This window comes from Ascaphus truei, chromosome 7, assembly GCF_040206685.1.
Source record: "Ascaphus truei isolate aAscTru1 chromosome 7, aAscTru1.hap1, whole genome shotgun sequence".
Classification (NCBI taxonomy): domain Eukaryota; kingdom Metazoa; phylum Chordata; class Amphibia; order Anura; family Ascaphidae; genus Ascaphus; species Ascaphus truei.
The window spans coordinates 48,155,811-48,173,884 of NC_134489.1; the positions used below are offsets into that span (position 1 = coordinate 48,155,811).

At 42.2% G+C, this 18,074-nt stretch overlaps 1 protein-coding gene across 1 annotated transcript; it reads right to left on the reverse strand.

Annotated features, from left to right (window-relative positions):
- Positions 1 to 8,932: 8,932 nt before the first annotated feature.
- On the reverse strand, positions 8,933 to 16,738 carry EIF3K (eukaryotic translation initiation factor 3 subunit K). Its single transcript, XM_075608311.1, has 8 exons — positions 16,584 to 16,738; positions 14,166 to 14,264; positions 13,025 to 13,145; positions 11,787 to 11,861; positions 11,228 to 11,294; positions 10,567 to 10,644; positions 9,198 to 9,323; positions 8,933 to 9,044 (listed from the first exon to the last, which is right to left on the reverse strand). Exons 1-8 carry the CDS (start codon positions 16,640 to 16,642, stop codon positions 9,013 to 9,015), a joined length of 657 nt encoding a protein of 218 aa, XP_075464426.1. The 5' UTR covers positions 16,643 to 16,738; the 3' UTR covers positions 8,933 to 9,012.
- Between the last annotated feature and the right edge of the window lie 1,336 nt (positions 16,739 to 18,074).

The following is an 18,074-nucleotide window of genomic DNA, read 5'->3' on the forward strand; positions in this document are numbered from 1 at the left end:
AGAACTGAGACAGGATCAGAGGTATATAAGTGTATTCACTATGTCTCAGATTTATGTAAATATTGCACCTGAGGAAGGGAGATTCCTGAAACGTTGTGCGTTTCCAACCTGCAAATAAATAGTTAATTATGCAAAAATTCCTTTATTAGAGTAGTGCGACAACTGAAGATATCCAGCTACGTGACACAAGTGGGATACTGGCCACTACTCAACTGCCTGCAGCTTATGGAGAAAAACTACACCAACTACAATTATCAAAACAAAGGGCCTCATGCAGAGAGCATAGAATTTTAAAATTGGCGAATTTCATAAAAAGTAGCTTTTTTGGAGAGTTTTATTCTCCATATGCAGAAAAGTGCGAATTCTGCTATGTTTAACATGGATGCGTGTGGCGAGTTTAAATGGGAAAGATGCGCGCTTCAGAAACGTGTAAAAACAAATTCGCGCCTTTTTTTTCCCCTTTACTATAGGCGGCGAGCGCCATCTTGCCATCTTTTCCTGGCGTGGCAAAAATGCGAAAATCGCGCCATTTTCTTGGCGCGAACAGCCGCTACATGCCGTTCGCACCTCTCTGCATTCGGAGAGTTTTAAAAATGGCGAGATGGAGGTTCTCGCCAGCCGCGAGGCGAGTTTTAGACATAGGAAAAAAAAATTGGCGCGTTTTTCGTAACTCGCCATTTTCTGCCGTTTTCTGCGCGAAATTGAACAAAAAATGGCGAGTTTTGAAATAACGATGCTCTCTGCATGAGGCCCTGTTTGGTAAGATCTAAAACCTTTATCCTGACTGTGAAGATATTAGAAATTAATATGAGGCAGTGATTAAAAAATAAATAGGATAAGGGTAAACAGAGGAGTAAGGGATTGTTCATCATTATTGTAGCTCTTTGCATAGAAACATACATCATGTATGTATATCTTTATTTATATGTCACCCATAGTGTACTTAGCACTTTACAAAAGACACAGAAACAGTACAGGGAATTATAGTACAATAAGTGCAGGGAAGACAATCCCTGCCCCGGAGAGCTTACAATTCAAGTGATATGTTGGGAGATTTAGGCTGAGTCCATGGTCAGCGCTTAGGCGCTGACCCGTGCTGAGGCGCGCTGACGCTTGTCAGTGAGCCCCTGCAGCCGCAATGAGAGCGGCTTTAGCAGGGGCTCGCGCACGCTTCCGCAGGCGTGCGGAGGCGTAGCTCTTAAATTTTTTTTTGTTTTTGCGCTCACGGGAGCGCAGGGCCGGTCATGTGAGCGGTTCGCCCTCATTGGCCTCACAGCTCTGTGACGTCACTGTTCCGCCCCCTGACACGCCCCCGGATGACGCGTGAACTAAGGCCAGGGAAAGCACCCACTTTCCCTCAGCCTCAGCGCGCCTCCGCACTGCTGGAGTCACCATGGACTCATCCTTACAGACAGCAGGTGAGGGAATAAGTGCAGTAAATGGTAGTGTTTGGCCACAATGGTTGGTAGTAGCGATTATGGGTGTGGGACAGTAGCCGTGAGTTTAGGCTATTGAAATGGTTCATTTAAAAGGTGAGTTTCAAGGTTTGTCTTAAAGGTGGGGAGAGAAAGTTCTTGGCATGTACGGAGTGTGAGGGAGTTCCACAGGTAAGGGGCAGTGAGGGAAAAGTGTTTACGGTGAGAGGGAGCAGTAGAGGTGAAAGAGGTGGAGTTGAGACCGTTATGGGAAGAGCACAGGAGATGAGCAGGTGCATAACAGGAGATCAAGGCTGATATGTGGGAATGAGCAGATCAGTGGACATCCTTGGTGATCCAAAATTGGATGGAAAGTCAGGAGAGGGATTTAAGGAGGAGGAGATGAGCAAAGACTGTTTTGGGATAAAATAGAAAATGTATTCCTTCACGTAATTTTCTTTTCCCGCAATAAGTTCATGGCAGGGACACGTATGGGTAGCCTAGTCCATCAGTCTCAAGTAGGACAGAAAACATTACTACAGGTGTGCCATAAAATGCCACTCCTCTCACCTGTAGTCAGTTTTAGGATTTCCCCAAGCTAATCTTCTCTTGCAATTTACTATTAATAGGGACGGGAAAATACTCACTGCCATGAACTTATTTCGGCAAAAGAAAATTACGGTATGGAATACATTTTTTATTTCCCCGTTCAACATTCATGACAGTGTCACACGTATGGGACATACCCAAGCAGTCATGTTGAGGGTGGAAAAAATTAATATGATACTCAAAATATAAGGACAAAAGAAACACAGATACCCAGTTTCTTTTTGTACCAATTTTATTTTATCACACTTGTAACACTGCTCCCAAAGCTTGCATCAGCCAAGGATGAATGTCAAGTCTATAATGCTTTATAAATGTGGGGAGAGATGACTACACTGCTGCTTTACATAATTCTGCAGGAGATGCGTGTGTTCTGAGAGCCAATGATGTAGCTATCGCTTTAGTTGAGTGAGCTTTTAACCCTTCAAGAACTTTTCTGTCTGTTTGTGTCACGGATACAGGTTGTGATCCAATGAACAATGGAAGCCTTCGATGCTGACATCTGGACCTTGAAAGAGCCCCTTGAAATTATGTTGCCTAACTTTTTACCAAACAAGAATTCCCCTTCAAAAGGTAATATACATACAGTAAGTTATTTTGGGGGCTGCATCTGCCATCCATGTATTTAACCACGGGGATTTACTTGCTGCTACTGAAAAGCCATGGATCCTGAAGACGAATAGCGTCAAATGATGCCTATGCCATATAATCTGTGGCTAATTTTATCTCAGCCAATGATTTTAGGATTGCAGTTCTCTTAACCACCTTTTTCAGTGCATCTTCAATATTTGCGACCCAGACTTGCATAGATCTGGATACAGAACCCGTGGCCACTGCTGGCTTACAGACTGTCCCTGTCACAAATGCTTTCCTTAGGACATTCGCTAATCTTCTTTCCATTATGTCCTTAAACAAAATGGTGTTATCAACCGGAAGTGTCGTTCTCATCGCTATCCTGGTAATCGCAGCATTAACCTTTGTAGGTGTTTCCCAAGTCTTGATGGGGAAGGATTTAGTAGTGCTTGTAGACAGCAGACTTAGCAATAGTGCCCAAAGTCATGCAGTAGCTGCAAAGGCAAACAAGATATTATCTTGCATCAAACGGGCAATGGATGGAAGGGAAGTAAACATAATTATGCCCCTTTACAAAGCATTAGTAAGACCACACCTTGAATATGGAGTACAATTTTGGGCACCACTCCAAAGAAAAGACATTATGGAACTAGAGAGAGTGCAGAGAAGAGCCACCAAATTAATAAAGGGGATGGATTATCTGATTTATGAGAAGAGGCTAGCTAAATTAGATTGGTTTACATTAGAAAAAAGGCATTGATGTCCTGGTGTGGCACCAGTGAGAATAGACACAGATTGCTGAGCTCCAGTGAGCCTCACACTGCAACGCAAAATTGTGCTGTAAAAAAATCAATTAAAAAAGAGAAAAAAAACACAGTGATCCACAGTGCAGACCATGGAGCACCAGGAACACCTTTCTGGGAAGCAAATTGGCTGGAACAGCTAAGCAGAAGTGAGCTGAGAAAAGTGAGAAGAAAACAGTCTTCTAAGATGGTCCCTGTCACAGGAGTTAGGCCCATTCTATAGTGCCGGGCGCGTGCTACGCCGTGCGTGCGGATGTTTAGTTGGCTGACGTCTGTCAGCCTTTCTATACAAGGGCCGCGAGCGCGCGCGGCAGGGAGATGGGAGCCGACAGACAGCGGCGAAGATGAGGAAAATAATCTTTTCACGCCACTGCCTGCGCTCAAATGTATGTGTGTGAATGTGTGTATGTATGCATGTGTATGTATGTGTGTGTGTGTATGTGTGTGTGTGTGTGTGTGTGTGTATATGTATGCATGTGTATGTATGCATGTGTATGTATGTGTGTGTGTGTGTGTGTGTGTGTGTGTGTGTGTGTATGTGTGTGTATGTATGCATGTGTATGTATGTGTGTGTGTGTGTGTGTGTGTATGCATGTGTATGTATGTGTGTGTATGTATGCATGTGTATGTATGTGTGTGTATGTATGCATGTGTATGTATGCATGTGTATGTATGCATGTGTATGTATGCATGTGTATGTATGTGTGTGTATGTATGTATTTATGTATGTGTATATATTTGTCTGCACAAGTCTAATACATTTTTTCTTTTTACTAATGTTTTTTTTTTAATAAATAATAAATTACACATAAACACACACACACACACACACACACACACACACACACACACACACACACACACACACACACACACACACACACACACACTCACGAAAAGCATGCGGCACGTGCACGCGCGTTCGCATAGGGCCGCACGCTGTATATAACAGCCCTTACAAGGCAGGAGGGAGAGACAGGGGAACAACAACAGGATACAGCCCTTAAAGAGACAGACTCTGAATATGCTGCTATGGCTAAGGCCTTGGCCATGTTTACTGCTTGCTGGCGGAAGCGTGCTGACGCGCGCTCCCGCTCAGCACTGAGCCCCTACAGTCGCGATTAGAGCGGCTTTAGTAGGGGCTCACCTGCGCTTCCGCCGCACGACAGGCCGGTCACGGAAGCGCAAGTCTTAGGGGAATTTTAAATTCCCCCACTTGCCGGCACGACAGGCCGGTCACGTGAGCGGTTCGCCCAATGAGGGCGAACCAGCTCTGTGATGTCACTGGCCCGCCCCCGGCCAGTGACGCGCCCGCCCCCTGACGGCCCCCTGATGGCTGCTGACAGTGCGTGCGTTAAGCAACCGCAAGGCCAGGGAAAGCACCCGCTTTCCCTGCGCCTCAGCGCGCCAGCAGGGAATATGGCCGAGGCCTAAAGCGCTTGCAAAAGAGTTAATGCCTGCAGTAGATAAGAGGGTTGACTCCCTGCTAAAGTCCCTTGAAGATTTTAAAGAGGAACTCGCCTTGCAAAATGTAAGCTCGGGGGAGGTGGAAACCAGAGTGGGAGATTTGCAAGATGATCTGGGTGAAACTCAGTCAGAAGACCAGGAACTAAAAAAGAAAATTCAAGCCTTGCAGGAAAAGGTAGACGATCTTGAAAATAGATCCAGGAGGAGCAATATAAGAATTATTAGGATATCGGAGTCTGTAAAACCCTATCAACTTATGGATTTCTGCTCAAAATGGCTGCCGGAGATTTGGGGGTTACCTTTGGATCTGGCGACCACCAAACTAGAAAGAGCCCATAGGCTGGGTCCAGCAAAACATCAAGGAGAAAGACCAAGAGCAGTGATGGCTAAATTGCTGGACTTTAGTGTAAAAACCAGACCTCTGCGAGCTTACAAGGACTCAGGAGGAATTGTATACGAGGGATCCAAGATATTAATTTTCCAGGACTATTCGGTGGCGTCGCTAACATAAGGAGAGAGTTTGAAAAACTTTCTAGCTCTTTGTTTCAACAAAACAAGAGATTTACTTTGGGGTTTCCAGCCAGTCTGTGACTTTTTACGGCGAATGGAGTGAAACTCTTCACTGAGGCCAGAGAAGCTGAAAAGTACACTCGTGAGCACCACAACGATATTGAAGACAGTCGAGAGGAGCGTGATCAGAGGCGTGCGCAGGATCGTCATTCACCAACTGGAGAAAGAGGTCGCAGTGAGGATACGACGCAGAGCTGATTGCAGCAGAAGATACCTTGTTTAAGTATCAAGACTTAATTATGGGTCTTTTTGTTATAAGGAGTATAGATGGGGGCTGATTTCTCCAACTGCGCCTATATAGTTTGAGAGTCGCTTCTGCCGAAACCTGCGCTCTATTAACCTACCAGCCTTTGATTCCACTTTACGCTCCTCGCTCAGTTCTACTCCAGACCCTGACAACCTGTTCAGAAACTACAACTCTGCCTTATCCTCCTCTCTTGATCTACATGCCCCGCTTTCTCTTTGCCGCCCTCGCCCTTTTAACCCCAGACACTGGCTAAATTTCCACACACGCTTGCTGCGCTCCTCCACTCGTTCCTCTGAACGCCTCTGGAGGAAACCTCACACTTTTGCAGACTTCCTTCACTACAAATTTATGCTATCCTGTTTCAACTCTGCCCTCTCAGGCTAAACAAGCCTACTTTTCTTCACTAATCAACACACACAAATGTTCTTGGAATCAGGAATTCATTTATTTTTCCCCTTATGAGATATCATTGGATGATATGACTCTGGGGTTTTTTTGTTTGCCTTCCTCTGGATCAATAAGTATAAAGTATCTGTTGTCTAAATATAGCATAGGTTGAACTTGATGGACGTACGTATTTTTTCAACCTCATCTACTATGTAACTATGTAACCCACGCCGACTCTTCTGTCTTTGACTCAACTCAAACCACCCCCAGTTGCTGCTTCTTCCTCTATTTCAACTCAGGACTTTGCTGACTATTTCAAGGAAAAGGTGGAATCCATTCGTCAGAACATCTCCTGTTTCCTCCTTCCATCCTACACTGCATCCTAACTCTCCTCCTGCCTTCCTTGACTCTTTTTCCGCTGTCACAGAGGATCTGTCACTGCTGATCTCCTCTTCTCCCTCTACCACTTGCCCTCTTTACCCCATTCCCTCCCATCTCCTAAAACATCTTGTTCCTACTATAACCCCTACGCTCACACAGATAGTTAATACCTCCCTCTACTCTGGTACCTTTCCCCCCTCCTTCAAGCATGCAACCGTTATACCATTACTCCAAGACAGCAAGCTTGACCCTACCTGAGCTCCTCATACTTCCTCCCAAACCTAGCCCTACTACCTCCTTCCACATTACTGTTGGAAGTACGATCATTCACCCAGTAGCCCAAGCACGCTGCCTAGGGGTCACACTCGACTCCTTTCACATTGAAAACGTTTCTAAAACCTGTCGCTTTTTCCTCCGCAATATCACAAAGATACGCCCATTCCTCTGTTGCTCAACTGCTAAAACTCTGACTCAGGCCCTCATTCTCTCCCATCTTGATTACTGTAATCTCCTGCTGTCCGGCCTTCCTGCCTCTCACCTGTCTCCCCTACAATCTATCCTAAACGCTGCTGCCAGAATCACTCTACTCTTTCCTAAATCCGTCTGTCTCCCCTGCTGAAATCACTCTCCTGGCTTCCTATCAAATCCTGCATCTTGCACTCAATTCTCCTCCTCACTTTTAAAGCTTTACTCTTCTGTCCCTCCTTACATATCAGCCCTAATTTCTCACTATGCACCATCCCGACTCTTGTGTTCTGATCAAGGCTGTCTTCTCTCTACCCTTTGTATCTAAAGCCCTCTCCCGTCTTAAACATTTCTCACTGACTGCCCCACACCTCCTGGAATGCCCTTCCCCTCAGTACCCCACTAGCACCCTCTCTATCCTCCTTTAAGACCCACTTGCTTAAAGAAGCATATGAATAGCACCGTAGAATTACTAGGCACATGATACATAAAGCTTGGCCCCTGCAGAAGCACTTACCAAAATGCCCTCCTATTGTCTCTGTACGGTCCTCCTACATATCAATTAGATTGTAAGCTCCTCGGAGCAGGGACTCCTCTTCCTAAATGTTACGTTTATGTCTGAAGCACTTATTCCCATAACCCGTTATCTGTATTTGTTATTTACGATTGTCATGTGTATTACTATTGTGAAGCGCTATGTACATTAATGGCGCTATATAAAGACATACAATACTACACATTATAGATGATAGTATCCACACATCTTGGATCTATTACATCTATACTGACCCTACACCCACCATTGGGGATTGTATACACACATTGTATATATTCACGTTTTTGTATATATGATAACATTTTATTATTTTTGAGTACATTGGGAGTTCTGTTACCAAAAGGCGACATGAGTAAAATACACTGAGACCACCGAGTCCTCTCTATAAACCATTCACTTAGCTGAATGAGTGCAGTATAAGGGAATCTTTTTTGTCTTCCCATTTTTGGGAAAACATTTATGTACTCTACATTGATTTATATTCCCGTTTGCACCTCAGCTTTTCATATATACCTTGCTATCTACAATTATTAGGTTGAGCGGTAGGACACTTGTCTGTTTATATGGGAAGCCCTGTCTGAAAGTATTTACAATCTAAGTAGTACACTGGCAAATATACTGGGGCGTGAGTAAATTAGGGGAAGTGCATTTGGTGATGGTGAAGTACCGAATAATACGGCCATGTTACTGGAACATTATATACAAGTGTGCATCTTAAAGGGGCCTGGAACCTTGAGATGTACTGTAGGAATAAATGTATTACCTGTATCACAGTATAGAAGTGTGAAGCTCATCTATTAGTGCACAGAGATGTTTGGAAAGTCAACGGCTTAATACAAAGTCACAATAAGTAAGAACTATTGTTGCATGTTGTAACAGTGTGTCTAATTTCACATTATATTTTGATGTAATAAAGCAGGGTCTTTTTATGCGAGCAGTAACAATCAGTTATCAGCACTAAGTTATTAATCTAAATACCAACATTTCAATCCTAGTAATAAGTAGGTCACTATTTCACACATTGAAGCTGAGGAGTGACATTTCTTGCACACGATATAGATTATTAAAAAGGTTTGGTCCATCTCAGAACTGAGAAATCGAACAAAAACCAACGAAAGAAACATATGTGGCATGTGATATAAAAGCCCACCAAACTTCTTATTTTTCCACATACACAAATGGCAATGGCCAAAATTGGAGTAAATTATTACCCTGGCATTTGGGGAAATGCCTTATTGGCAATTTAATGGTAAAAATCTACTGATGGAAGGAGGTAAAAGACAGGGCTTGCAGTGAAAAAGAAGCATCCACAAATCTTACACAATTATGGGTTTTAAGAGCATTCACCGCATGTGTCCACAATTTATTCACATTCACTGAATTACCTTACAAAGGCTTCAACCTTCTGAATAAAATGCACAAGCTACATGTGTTTTGTAAACACAGACGAGTGTGGAAGACATGTGGTTTAATTTATTTTTTATTTTTAGCAATTTAACATTTGGTCTACAGATCAACAGCTGCACTTCTTCATGGAAAGGCTCACTGAGAAGACGCCATGATTCCAGATACACCTGCAAAACAGAGAGAAGACGTGGTGTTTAAGCTCCTCTGTAAAACAGTGCTCTGGAGATGCTAGAAATGTCCATTTATCGGTAATCACAGTATTTAAATGACCCCTTCTGTGTGGTCAGCTCTGATATACACCAAGCAGGTGGGAAACTCACTGTCAAAGTCAATCTTCTCCACAATGTTCTTGGGTTTGATGTTTTCCTCCTGGTTGCAGACGAAGATCTTGCCGTTGTCGCTTTCCGTCCAACCGTATTTGCTCATCCAGACTCTGAGTTGGGGCTCTGCCGTGGATGTGGGAAGAGGGGGAAAAGGAAGAATCAATGATAAGAGTGACAAAGAACCTTGTCTTTTCGCACCATCTAATCAAGTTGAAGTATAATAAATATAACAGAGAATTCATTTTCCCAATGGCAGGAGCAAATGGGAGGACACATTTTCTAACCTTAACTATTCAGTTGCAGAAAGGATAAGGAATACTTGTGACAGAGAGGGGAGAATTAAACGAGAAAAATACTAAAAACAGCATTTATATGAATTAACCTAATCTCCACACAGTGTTCAGTAGGATGTGTGGATGAACAATCTTAGAAGGGTGAAAGGGCTCAGAGCACTGCTGGTGGAAATCAGGCTGAAGGCAATATGCAGTAGAAAAAAACTTTTATTACGGCATGACAGCCAGGTTAAAAAAAACTTAGATATCCTCTGACCCGTTTCGTCTTGCGACTTTATCAAAGATGAACAATCTTAGAAAGACATCATGGCACCCAAGATAACCTGTGGTATCATCTTGTGCAGTATTATCTGGGTGATTTCATATATAACAGTTAGACTGTAAGCTTTTTGCAGCATCAATTCATTTCACCCATTGTTTACTTCTATGTATTAATCTCCCCTATATAGCACCCCAATGTCAGTCTGGACATCACCCGCCATTGAATGGTAGGGGAATGTATAAGGCTGACAGAGAGAAATGTGTACGTTTTATTACATTCACACCAGGGAATTTGTGCACCCAGTTTGCCTCTATAGTAAATGTAACTATGATACTGGCTTTAGCCAGATTTTAATTGCACTACTCACATACGCTCATGCTTTATTTAACTCCTTCAGGGCTTTCACACACTTTTTTCACCAATTATATATTACACACACACACACACACACACACACACACGCACACACACACACACACACACACACACACACACACACACACACACGCACACACACACGCACACACACACACGCACGCACGCACGCACGCACGCACAGTGTAGGTACCTGCATTATGGGTATGCCTTGACGTCGCATGCAGGCTTACAAATGCTTTGGCCAAAGGGTTTAACAAAATACCCTTTTTCAAGAGATTATTATTTTATCTTAGCCTAATTGGTAGGAGTGCAGGAATCGTTCTTTTTGTTTGTCTATAGCGCTGAATAGATAATTGGCGCTATATACATACCAAAATACAATAAAAATATGAAAATCTTACTGTCATCTGAGCGGGGTGTTTCCTGCTCTTACCTGATAGATCTCCCAGCATCTCTGCCAGAAGCCAGCGGTCAATGTGCTGGTATGTGATGCCAACCACATGGCAAATAACTGCAAGAGAGACTGGACTTGTCAGCATAGACACAATACAGTGCAGGCAAGAAGATAGTGTGTAGCTGATAGGATTAGACGTTGTCATGTGGGCGAGTACTTTAGCTATGGACACTGTAGGATCTCACCTGCTTCAATTTACTGCATGCATCTCAGTAATACACCTGTATATGGAGTAACCTTAATATCAATGTTGCCCTTGGCTGTTCCCCTTTTAAATTCCAAAAATATGCCAGGAAACCTCTTTAAGAATACAAATGATAGTGAAGTGTAATTATAAAGGGCTGCGAGGGACGCATATCACAAATTTGAGAACTACAATTAGTTTGATATATGATGAATTGGTACTACTTTTAAATAAAGCAACACAGTGCCTATAAAATTCTTGTGCTGCATACCGCACACTATACTGTAATTGTAAAGCGCTTTGAAACCTATTGAGAGAAAATATTATATATTATTACTGGAATTCATGTTTGTGTGGATAGAGATCTCCTATGATGGTGGGTGTGGCAAACTAATATCTGGCTTACTAACATGACTCTAAAATGTCATCAGAATCCCCCACAGCCAACACACGTACATTTCCTAACAGAGTCTTCAAAGCCTGTGATCCCGTCCAAGAGCTCCATGTTATCATCTAGTGCTTGCTGTGGAGAGGACGGAGAAAGAAAGGAGAGAGTGGGGACGCAATTCAATTAGCAGATATCATATTCACAACGTTATCTTCATAGATTAAGCCCAATGGTAAAGACATTTCTGAAATCTTCTCCCTACTCTGGATATACATTAACACGCTGCACCAAACAAGATAAAGTTGTAATGGTGACAAGTCATCTTTCCTTCATCCACCCTCATATATACACCTTTCACCAAGAAAGTTAGGGAGCTTACAGTATCTAAAACCTCTAGTGGTTACATGACAGAACTGCACACTCCTGTTGATTGTAATAATAGAGCTGCTCTCTAAAATAGAGTATCTGTCTGTGGAAAACAAGCTAGCAACACATTTCAGGGAAATATATTTGTAAGAAGCAGAGCAAATCACGGCAGGAGCCCCCAGTACTTAAGTGTATAAACCAGGAGAGTTTAGGATATAGATTGGTGCTCAGAAGGTAAAGAGGAGGGCGGTCGATACTCACCCAGAAGGACTGGAAGTGGCATGTTTCCAGCAGGTCGCCCAGGTACAGGATCTGTCTGATTGGACGCTCCTCTTGCTGAAAGTTCACCTGTTAAGGAAACTTTGCAGAGAAGACATGTGAACTAGTCCTTGTTGTGCAGTTTCAGTACTGCTCTAACATGTACATTCAATCTTCACAAGTTTAAACCCGATCTCAAAACAGTCTAAGTTCTTTCAAAACTAAAGCCGTCTCACATTTTTAATCTGGTCTGTAACCGTTATATACGCCTATAATATATATATTATCTTTAACTGTGCATGCAGTGTCTTGTATATAATGTGCAACCCTTTTCACTTAATGTTACTATGTATTTGTAACCATGTATTTGTCATTATAACTCTGTGCCCAGGACATACTTGAAAACGAGGTAACTCTTAATGTATTACTTTCTGGTAAAACATTTGATAAATAAATAAATGGGACAGTGACTCAATCGTGGAGATTTACTAACTTGAGAATTAGCAAGTCAATGACCAATAACGCGGGATCGCTGTGCGGATATTACAGATTAGTGAATCCAGAGTAGTGTGTATTATAAAATTTCAAACAAGAGTTGAATATTTCAATGGTTTGGCTTTCCTGCGTTTTTTTTAAGCAACTGCACATTAAACTGCAAGGAGCATGCAATGCATTGTTCTGCACACTGATTATTTTTTTTAATACATACACTGCTATATATTGCTACATATTGCTCTGCACGCGTATATATGCATACATATATAGCTCTGTAATGCATTACTCTGCACACGGATACAGATATAGCAGATGTCATTGCACCTGTTAACACTGTGTTCTACATTAATGCAACAGTAAGGCTGCTCTTATAGTGCCGGCGACAGCGACGTGGCAAAACAAATGCATTGCCGTTGTTGCGTGCGCTTATAGTAAGCCACGGCTTGGTCGCTATCGCTGGAAGTCATCTCAATTTGATCTTTCCAGCGACCGCAGCCTGACGTCACCGTCGCTGTCACTATAAGCGTAGCCTAATGCTATTAACACAGTGGTTAAGGAGACAAATCATGCTATCTAACTCATTTGGTGCATTAGTGCACATTGAGGGGGATAATAATGTCTGCTACATCTGTATATAGTGCTCTGAACACAAATTTATAATGCATTGCAGTCCCCTCTAGCAGGGAAGGTGTTATAGCCCATGTCAGGTGAGATATGAAAGTGTTAAAGGTGAGCACAAAGGATACATGAGTCTGGTCGATCATACACTTGCAGAGTGTGAAGTCTGTGTGAGGGAGGTTGGTGAGGGCTTTCAGTAGGATCTGAGCTGTTACTGTGGTCTGGAAGAAAGCTGGGTTAAACTGGTAGCTGCAGGGAAAGAAAGGAAATGGTCATCAGAAATGGGTCCTCTCAAGCTTATTACCTGTTAGCTCACATTACTCCAATATGTGTATGCAGATCATTCCACTATCTTCAGTCAGTTAAGCTTCTCACTGCCAGAGGCCACTACATATTGCATTTCTGCCAGGGAACACAGTACAAATACATCTCTAAAGCAAAGATTTAAGGGGTGATAACAATGTAGATTTATTTATATGGTTTCAACAGTGTGTTAAGAGCTTTGCAAAATAGACAATAGCACACATGTAGTTACAATACAATCAAATGCATCAAACGCACAAGAAAAACAAATCCCTGTCCTACAGATGTTAGAATCAATATGGCATTTCAACAATGCACAAAAAAGGTTAATATTTGAGATCTTCCAAATAATTATTAATTGGTCAATGTTGGTTAAAAATCCACAATGCTTGTAGTGTCTTTGTTTGGCTTGTATATATCAGATAATGTTTTGTGTACATATCCTTGTGACTACATGATGCAGCATTATGATGCTGTACAAGTATATGAAGGAAATCCAAGTATTCTTAATATAATCAAGAATTTATTGTGACAATGCATGTCGGGTATTAACAGGGCGAGGTATGAAGCACTAAAACCCTCTCCAGTCTTAAACCCTTCTCACTGACTGCCCCACACCTCTGGAATGCCCTTCCCCTCAATATTTGACTACCACCCTCTCTATCCACCTTTAAGACCCACCTGCTTAAGGAAGCATACGAGTAGCTCCATGGCTGATAATTAACCTCACATTAAACTTGGCCCCTTGCAGACACACTTACCAGAACGCCCTCCTGTCTCTGTACATTCTTCCTACCAACAAATTAGATTGTAAGCTCTTCGGAGCAGGGACTCCTTTTCCTAAATGATACTTTTATGTCTGAAGCACTTCTCCCCTTTATGTGTTATTTATATGATTGTCACGTATGTTACTGCTGTGAAGCACTATGTGCATTAATGGCGCTATGTAAAGACATACATACTTACAGTTTAAGTACAGCCAGGTTTGCCTCTAGATCGTATGCATTCTCTTTTGCCTGTGTCTCTACATAGCGCTCCACAGTAGCCAAATTCTCTGGGTTGTACCTATGGCAAAAAGAGATGATCATCAGCAAGCAGACCTCCAGAACATGGCGCGGGATCTGCCTCAGTCCCACACTTCTCACAAGTATACAGAGCTAAAGTGACGCTCAGCATGATAAAGATCTCACTAGGTGCTCAGTAACGGTGTACAGCAGAAACTGACCCCTCTGCTTCACCACACCAGTACACGTTCTATATCAGGCATATTGTTTGTCCCATATTACCTATAATTTACCCACCACAAGTCTTTTCCCTATAGAAACCCCTATTACCTATATTTTTTCCGTCACCCAAATTTGACGGCAGGGAAGAACAACTTGGCCACCCCATCTGCCCATTTTCCTGTCGGCTGTAAAAGCTCAGACCCTATTTGTTCCTTGGCTTTCTTTTATATTTAGGATAGCCTTATGTCTATCCCAAGCATGTCTGACTGCCCTTACCACCTCTGTTGGGAGACTATTCCATGAATCTACCACCCTGTGAAGTGCTCCCTCACATTTCCCCTGAGCCTCCCATCCTCCATCTTCAGAGCATAACTTCTCCTTCTAGCACTACTTTCTCTGAAATATGCTTCCCTATTGTACTTGTAATGCTGAAATCCCTTAGGTATCTGAAAGTTTTAATCACATCCCTCCTCTTCCTTCTATCCCCCAAGCTGAACATATTAAGGTCCTTTAGTCTTTTCTGATGTCTTATGCTGTAACGCTTATGCACAATTGCAGTAGCCCTTCTTTGCACACAAATTTATTAGAAATATGAATAGATATGGTCTCCAGAACTGAACACTGTACTCTAGGTGAGGTCTTCCCAGTGACTACCCCCCTTTATTCCTGCTGGAATACCTCTCTATAGACAAGCTAAGATCCTGCTGGCTTTCCCCATTGCCTGCGTATGCTGACGTCAGCTGAAATTATTACATGCATGTCCTTTTCCTTTACAGTTGATGATATAGTACTATTAATGCTGTATTTTATATACTGAGCCCAGGTTACCCACTGCTCTTCACATTAACCCCTTGAGTGCCAGTCCTGCCACCTCCATGACCAGACCATCCAGGACTGATGGATCATGTGACCAGCGTGTCATAGGGGTCTCGGAGGTGGCACTTTCCGTGATGTACACTGTATGTCATTAGGGCACTGCAGGATTTAAGCCTTCAGCCATACAATACCCAGTCTTTAATAACACCCCCGTTTAGATATTTCCCCTATATTAGACATCTATCCCAGTACACTCACTAATTGCCTTATCCTTTATATAGTCCAGATAGAGCTATTAAAATAAAAATGTTTATATATATAGTGCAGAATAAATTAGTTCTTCAGTATTAGGTGATACCTTTTTTATTGGACTAACATTGCTATTGCTGACCTGAAGAAGAGAGGAGAACTCTCGAAAGCTTGTCCTATGACATAAATTGTTAGTCCAATAAAAAAGGTATCACCTAATACTGAAGAACTAATTTATTCTGCACTATCGCAACTGGACTAACACGGCTACTTTCTGTATATATATATATATATATATATATATATATATAAAAATAAATATATATATATTAATAATAATAATAATAATGGGGGCAAAACCATTTAGAGGGATATCCATAAAAAAAAAAAAAAGGACAGGCACTCCAAGGCAAAAAAAAGTGCTATTTAATGACAATGTTTCAGCTCACACAAGCTCTTGAGAAAGTATAGTCTACGAGTCATTAAATATCACTTTTGCCTCGAGGTGTCTGTCTGCCTATGTGTATACACACACACACACACACACACACACACACACACACACACACACACACACACACAGAGAGAGAGAAAGAGTCTTCCTCCTTGAAAATAAAGGAGAGTCGCAGGGGAAATTCAGATGACATGGTCAAAAAAATAAATATATATTATGTTAAGACATGCCTGATCTGGGGTTACTTTGTTATAACAGGCAAACGTATACTTTGGTCGAACTACTTAACCAAACCCCCAATTTTAAATTAAATATTTGCATTAGTAAAAGATGTGCTGCTTTTATGCAGCGTTATATACTTAACAGAAATGGTTAATGATAAAATGTTGGGGTTTAGTAACTTTGAATATGTGATCTTGTTTTTTTGGTCACACCTCAAACAGCAGTCCAGTAATTTATGTTTATTTAAAAAAAAATAATAATATGCAATTACTGTTTATACTGGATGAGTTCACACCACATGGGAACACACCCACCACCCTATATATTACTAATTATTGTAGATCTAGACACACATCTCCCTCTGTATATTACCAATATCACCACACAATCTTCAGCCGCCGCCGCCCCCCCAAATACCTGTCTATCCCTTTCAGCAGCTCCCCCACATTCGCTTTCATAAGTTCGAACGAAGTCATGACTGCGGGAGAGAAAGAAGGCGGAAGACGAAAGAGAGAGGCACTTCCGTTCCGTGCACGAAGTCTGCTCACCCGCTTCCGCCCATAAATTGCGGTCACATATTACAAGGGCCGGGCATGTGCGTACCAAATGGTAGAGTCGGAGGGAGGCTTGGAACGCTGTAAGGAAACAAGATGGCGGCGCACTAATGCTACTCATGGAGATGCTGTGAAAATCATGATTGACGTTTTGTTGTAGTGATAATTTATTTGTCTGATAATGTATGTGCAGTATGTTCCTAGGCACTGAAGGAAGAACTACTGATTGCAATTTGCGTATTGTCACGACATAATATATAATTACAAAATGTTAATGGCCACGTAATTGTCTGATCCATTAGCAGTATTGGTCATGGAGTAGTGTAGATTTGTTTGGAATGCACTGCTCACCTATGAATATCTCTGATGTTGGTATATATTTTTCATTTTCCTTTTTGATCAAGATCGTCCTTAAAAAGGCATTCCACCAAACATACTGACTTTACTGATTGTGATGTTTAAAATAAAGTGAATGCAGAAAGTATTGCTCAGTAGAAGCATTAGCAGCAATAATGTTTTCATCATGAATGTGCATTCGGCTCAGGAACAACTACTAATAAAGGGGCATTGCATCTTGCCCTTTTTTAATGTTTAATTTGTGTTTTGTTTTAATAAATGCAGCAGTGCTGTACATTTATAGCAATGCAATTACCTAAATTGGAAATTACCTAAATTGACAATCGACCCACTCTCCCATGATCAATCGGCAAAGATCCTGATTTCCAGAGCACCCAATATGGCTTTCTATTTCAAAAGAGGAACTGATGGCTTTCTAAATTGGTTCCTATAGCAACACCAGGAATCTTAACCATTGAGTGCCCTGGGACATAGCTCCTATGTCATAGGTTCTGACACCCTACGTGTCCCAGGACGTATTAACTAGGTCCCCTAATTAATACTTGCAAGATCGCATCCTGTGTTCCTATGGAGCTCAGGGCATGATCTGAAGTGATGGTAGGCGGAACACAGATGAGTCCTCCCTTCCATCATCAGTGAGCTATCATGTGACCTCTTTAGCGCGTAATCACAAGGGTTGGAGGGGCTGCGGAACTTCTCGCTATGCACCATCCCGACTCTTGCGTTCTGCTCAAGGATGTCTTCTTTCTACCCCCTTTTTATCTAAAGCCCTCTCCCGCCTTAAACCTTTTTCACTGACTGCCCCACACCTCTGGAATGCCCTTCCCCTCAGTACCCGATTAGCACCCTCTCTATCCACCTTTAAGACCCACCTTAAGACACACTTGCTTAAAGAAGCATACGAATAGCACTGTGAACATTCTGAACACATGATACATAAAGCTTGGCCCCCTGCAGACGCACTTACCAGAACTCCCTCCTACTGTCTCTGTACGTT

Bases quoted from the DNA above. Each gene is read 5' to 3' on its own strand.
- EIF3K (XM_075608311.1), bottom strand. From the start codon at position 16,642: ATGACTTCGTTCGAACTTATGAAAGCGAATGTGGGGGAGCTGCTGAAA. The intron at 13,146-14,165 runs GTAAGTATGTAT...CTTTCCCTGCAG, and splicing joins AACCTGGCTGTACTTAAACT to CTACCAGTTTAACCCAGCTT. The intron at 11,295-11,786 runs GTGAGTATCGAC...TCCTCTCCACAG, and splicing joins GCCACTTCCAGTCCTTCTGG to CAAGCACTAGATGATAACAT.